The sequence below is a fragment of the Chenopodium quinoa genome, unplaced genomic scaffold (genome assembly GCF_001683475.1).
Source record: "Chenopodium quinoa cultivar QQ74 unplaced genomic scaffold, ASM168347v1, whole genome shotgun sequence".
NCBI classification, from domain to species: domain Eukaryota; kingdom Viridiplantae; phylum Streptophyta; class Magnoliopsida; order Caryophyllales; family Amaranthaceae; genus Chenopodium; species Chenopodium quinoa.
In genome coordinates, this window is record NW_018745650.1 from 4,766,953 (window position 1) to 4,772,727 (window position 5,775).

The 5,775-nt window shown below is 36.0% G+C and overlaps 1 protein-coding gene across 1 annotated transcript; it reads left to right on the top strand.

Moving 5' to 3' along the window:
• Nucleotides 1-1,349: 1,349 nt before the first annotated feature.
• On the top strand, nt 1,350-5,343 carry LOC110716982 (probable metal-nicotianamine transporter YSL7). Its single transcript, XM_021895627.1, has 6 exons — nt 1,350-2,162; nt 3,063-3,223; nt 3,370-3,467; nt 3,579-3,713; nt 3,853-4,042; nt 4,143-5,343. The coding sequence occupies exons 1-6, from the start codon at nt 1,781-1,783 to the stop codon at nt 5,211-5,213; spliced, it is 2,037 nt and encodes a 678-aa protein (XP_021751319.1). The 5' UTR covers nt 1,350-1,780; the 3' UTR covers nt 5,214-5,343.
• Nucleotides 5,344-5,775: the final 432 nt, after the last annotated feature.

A 5,775-nucleotide genomic window follows, 5' to 3' on the forward strand; every position in this document is an offset into this window, starting at 1 on the left:
AAGAAGAAGAAGAAGAAGAAGAAGAAGAAGAAGAAGAAGAAGAAGAAGAGACAATTTTTGTATATTGTACGATTTTTATCATTATCAATATTATCATTTTACGATTTTTATCATTATCAATTTTTTTTTTAATATCCTTGTATGATTTTTATCATTATTATCATTGTACAATTTTTTCAAGTAATAATAATATGAAGTATGCATTATTCACATCCAAAGTCCAATTTGCCTTTTTTCCCGTTAAATTATAATTTGTAAATTAATATAACAAAAATAAGATTATAATAATTAATAATTAATAATAATAAAATAAATATAATAAATTATAAACATTAAACTATAAAGTAATAGTATAAACTAAATATATAAATTTAAATATTAAATATAAAATATAAAATATAATAAAACATAAATATTAAACTTAATTTATTTTAGAAAAATAATAATATAAGATTATAAGCTATAAACTATTAATAAATAAATAAATAAATAAAAAACAGAGAGAGAGGAAAGGCAGCAGCCCAGCAGGCCAGCACGTAGCCCAGCAAGCCAGCCCGCTAGGCCAGTGGCACGGCACGGCCCGGCACGATGCACACCTTTAGCACCAAGCAGCAGCATCGCAGTAGCGTGCAAGCTGGCTGGGCTGTGCGTGCTTGCGTAGCAGCACCAAGCACCATCGCATGCATGCGTGCTGGCTAGCTACGCATGTGCTGCGTGCTCGCTGGCTGCGCATGTGTTGCGTGCTGGCTTGCTGGGCTGCCAGCCTTGGAGCTAGGCGCCACCTGGCAGCCTTGGCAGCCAAGGCAGGATGCCAGCCAGCCATGTGGCATGGTCAGCCGGTCGAGGGGACCAAGGGGTTGGTGTTTGGCTTGGGGAGCAAGGTGATTTGGTGGTCCTCCCCCCCCCCCTTTGGTGGTCCCCACCAACTCTCTCCCTCCATGTGACACTTGGAGCTTGTTGATTGTCTTGCATTTTTATTTTGTTTTTGATTAAAATAAAATAGAGGTAAATGCAAATCTCCCAAATTGGTGGGAGAAGGGAGATCAAGCCTCCATTCCCTATAAATACCTAAGTTTTGGGTTTGAGAAAAATCACTAGTTGAACTCAATAAGGCATCTCATCATTAGTGAGAAAACCTTTAAGTTCGTAATACTCTAGTTTTATTTGGTCAAGTCCCAACTAACCTTCGGGATTAAGACCGCTCGGGTCGGGTCGAGGGTGCGAGCTTTGCAGTAAGAGCTCGTGAATCGAGCGAAGCACGCGTCAAGGGTAAGAATGTTTTTTCTCTTTCTCTCTCTTATGTTGTTAATTATATGGTTGCATGTTTAGTTGCTTTAATTAGTGGGCGGGTTTCTCTTCCGCGTAGCGTTGGACGCTACGAAACCCAACAATATGGCCTAGCCAATCAAGGGCTAAGTAGGCTAGCATGGCTAGCCTGGCTCCTTGCGCAAGGCAAGGCTTGGCCGCAAGCCCAGCTTGCATCGCTCCCTTAACAATTCGAAAGATAGTAAAGATAAACAATTCGAAAGATAGTAAAGATAAAAAAAAAGAAAAAAAAAAAAAAAAATCAAATCTAAATCAAAACTCCACTTAAAAATAATTCAATAAATTTATCAAAAAGTCGGTAAACTCTAGTAGGGAAGAAAAACTCAAAACCCTCCCTTATAAATAGGACTTAAACAATATGATTCATTCATTCCTTCACTATCATAAATTCATAATACAAGAATAACAAACCAAAAAATTAAAATAAAGAAAACAACCTAGCTAAACCATAGCAATGGCTACTGATGAGGAGGAAAACAAGCCAACATCGTCCCTCGAAATCGACAATTCGGCAACAGACAGAGCTCTAATAGCATCAGTAGAGAAGACATTCGAGGGTACGGAGGTGCCATCATGGAAACAACAGTTAACAATTCGTGCATTCGTCGTAAGCTTCGTGTTGAGCATTTTATTTACATTCATTGTGATGAAACTCAACCTTACTACTGGGATTATACCATCACTCAATGTTTCGGCTGGATTGTTGGGTTTTTTCTTCGTCAAGACTTGGACAAAGTTGCTTGAGAAATCTGGTTATCTTAAACAACCTTTTACTCGTCAAGAGAATACTGTTATTCAGACTTGTGTTGTTGCCTCCTCCGGCATCGCCTTCTCCGGTGAGTTTTTAATTTTGAGCGTCTTAATCAAATTACTCTTAATTATGATTTTTCTTGATATTAATTTAGTCCATTTGATGTTATACATATTATTTTTGATAATATTATTGGAGTTCTTTTGGTTGTATTTTTTTTAGGTTAGGTTATCTTTTAGCGTAGTATTATTGATAATCTTCCTAAATATAACGTTTTCAAGATTCAAGAATTAGGGTTATTAAGCATGAAATTTAAATTTTTTGATAATAATAATAATCTTGATCGAGTTTTTTCAGTTATATCGAGATAAAATAAGAAATTAATAGAGAAAATTAATTAACTATACCAAAAATTTTATTATAATTATTATATTTTTTTTTTTTTTTGAAAGAACAAATATACCAACAATTTTATTTTGGTTGAAATGAACGATCCTAAATCTATGCAATGAAACTAGTATATACTTCGTATTCTTTTGCAATGTGTTTTTCCAAAGTAACATTTTATAATTTTTTGCAAATACAAAATTTACAATACATTAATGGACAAGCTTATGCATAAAATACAAAGGAAATCTAAAGAAACGGATGAAGTATTTAATTTTTAAACCCTAAAATTTCATGTTATATATAGAGCAAATATTGTCGAGAAATAAGTTCGCTCACAAAACTTGAATTACTATAATAATCAATAACACCTGAGTATAACATGGACCCCCTATAATATGAAGTTTAACTAAGCTAAATTTCTTAGATACTATAATAATCAATATTGATATTATACGGATCTTATACCTACATAATGTAAATAAAACTGGATAAAATGGGAATCACAATCTGTCATCAAATCATCATGCAAAACTATTCAATAATTAAGATTTTCATTTTCTTTGTAATAATTAAGTTAATAACAATTGCTAAACAGGTGGTGCTGGGAGTTATGTACTTGGTATGAGTAAAAGAGTTGCTGAGCTAGGTGACAAAGCCTTTTTACTAGACATCAAGAATCCTTCCTTAGGATGGATGACTGGCTTTCTCTTTGTTGTTAGCTTCATCGGCCTTTTTTCTGTTGTTCCTCTCCGTAAGGTACGACTTTCCTCGTTATCAAAACTCGAACATATGGAGTAACACATTGCATAAAATGTTGTTACGAACATTTTTAATAATGCTATTTTCTATAAACCATTGCATAGATGTTTGATTTGATTTGATTTTTTTTTTTTTTCATGTAGATTATGATCGTCGACTTTAAACTTACTTACCCGAGTGGGACTGCTACCGCGCACCTTATCAACAGCTTCCATACTCCAGAGGGTGCTGTATTAGCCAAGTATGATTTACATGCTTGAATGTATTGTACAGAATTTGTAATTGGGATAAAACAATGTAATGCGGCTCATTTTTTGCTTTTCAAATTCTTATGTTTTGATTTTGATTGTAGGAAGAAGGTGAAGATGTTAGGCAAATTCTTCACTTTCAGCTTCTTTTGGAGCTTCTTCCAATGGTTCTTTGCAGGAGGTGATGATTGCGGTTTTGCAAGTTTTCCAACTTTCGGTCTACAAGCCTATAAACAGAAGTATGTGTTACATGAAAATAATTAAATCTTTTCCCTATTAATTGTTGACTTGCTACACTCAGCTAGTAAAATTTGTACTACGTATAATGAATCAAGTTTAACATCATACTTCATTTTCATTTTTATGTGATTACTGCAGGTTTTACTTCGATTTCTCTGCAACATATGTGGGTGTGGGGATGATATGCCCGTATCTTATCAACATATCTATACTACTCGGAGCGATTTTATCATGGGGTGTCATGTGGCCTCTCATAGCAAAACAGAAAGGTCATTGGTACGCCGCAGATGCAGGGGACAGCAACCTTCATGGCCTGCAGGGTTACAGGGTAACGCCTTTTTCTTTGTTAAAAAATGATTTTCTCAAAACTGTCTGATGCAACAAATAAATTGGGGTGCTTAAATTTAATTTCACATGTTTTATTGCAGGTTTTTATTGCCATAGCAATTATCCTAGGAGATGGACTTTATAATTTTGTCAAAGTTTTCGGGCGATCAGTGATAGCCTTGTACAAAGAGTACAAGAAAAAACAATCAGGTGCAATTATTCCTTATAGTGCACGCCCCACACCTGAAGTCTCCCCTGAATCATTTGATGACCAACGAAGAACTCAGTATTTTCTCCAGGACAGAATTCCAAATTGGGCTGCAGCAGCTGGCTATGTTGCTATTGCCGCGATTGCTATTGGTGTACTGCCACAGATCATCCATCAGCTCAATTGGTACCATGTCTTAGTCCTGTATATTGTTGCACCCGTGTTAGCCTTCTGTAACGCGTATGGTTGTGGGCTGACTGACTGGTCCTTGGCATCTACTTACGGAAAGTTGGCAATCTTCATTATTGGAGGGTGGGCTGGTGCTTCTCATGGTGGGATTGTTGCAGGGCTCGCGGCCTGTGGTGTTATGATGAACATCGTCTCAACAGCATCAGACCTTACTCAAGACTTTAAAACAGGTTACATGACACTAGCTTCACCTCGATCGATGTTTGTGAGCCAAATAGTAGGGACTGCAATGGGCTGTGTAATATCTCCAATTGTTTTCTGGATTTTCTACAATGCATACCCTGATCTTGGATTGCCAGAGTCCAAATATCCTGCACCATTCGCTGCTGTGTATCGAAACATAGCTCTTCTTGGAGTCGAGGGAGTCAGTACATTGCCTAAGAACTGTCTCCTGTTATGCATAATATTCTTCATCGTTGCCATGGGAATCAATGGAGTTAAGGATGTCGTAGGGGAGAAGTACTCGAGGTTTATACCAATTCCGATGGCCATGGCTATACCTTTCTACCTCGGAGGCTACTTTGCTATCGACATGTGTGTTGGTAGCTTGATACTCTTCGTGTGGGAGTACAGGAATAAGGCTAAAGCTGATGCATTCGCGCCTGCAGTTGCCTCGGGTTTGATTTGTGGTGATGGAATATGGAGTTTGCCAAGTGCTATACTTGCATTGGCTGGTGTTAATCCACCTATTTGCATGAAGTTCGTTAAAAGCTAGGTTGGAAGAAAGCTAAGGATATGATTGACCAGATAGAAAAGTTTATTATTTGTATGTTTGATTCCTAGTTATATCAACAGTAGAACCATTTTAGTTATTTTGATCTTATTGTATGTAGTACAAATGCAATCAACACGTACTAAATTCTATGTTTAGCTTTCTTAGATGATAAATGTTAAAAAGCAATTTTTCTATGTATGTATGCATGGTAACCTGGAGTATATGGTTTAAAAATATGATCTTTTATGCTATGTTAGATGTTACTCTCCTATTACTCTATTAGCAAGGGTGTAGCAATCAGTGATGTGTTTTAATAGAACTTAGAACACACATCCGAATATGTGAAGGGAAAGATAATTGGTTATTTTTCGTACATGTTTGAAAAAATATTGTCTCATATTTCATATAACATTTCTTGCTTACTTATTTCTTTTATAGCCATATGATTTTGGATGTAATTTCACTTCCATTATGGATCATTTCTCTTGATGAGCCAATAGTTTTGAAATAGAGTGTTACCATATTGGATTGTAGTTGACTGAGTGATAACTGATACCCAATG

Bases quoted from the DNA above. Each gene is read 5' to 3' on its own strand.
- LOC110716982 (XM_021895627.1), top strand. From the start codon at position 1,781: ATGGCTACTGATGAGGAGGAAAACAAGCCAACATCGTCCCTCGAAATC. The intron at 3,468-3,578 runs GTATGATTTACA...TTTTGATTGTAG, and splicing joins GAGGGTGCTGTATTAGCCAA to GAAGAAGGTGAAGATGTTAG. The intron at 3,714-3,852 runs GTATGTGTTACA...TGATTACTGCAG, and splicing joins CTACAAGCCTATAAACAGAA to GTTTTACTTCGATTTCTCTG.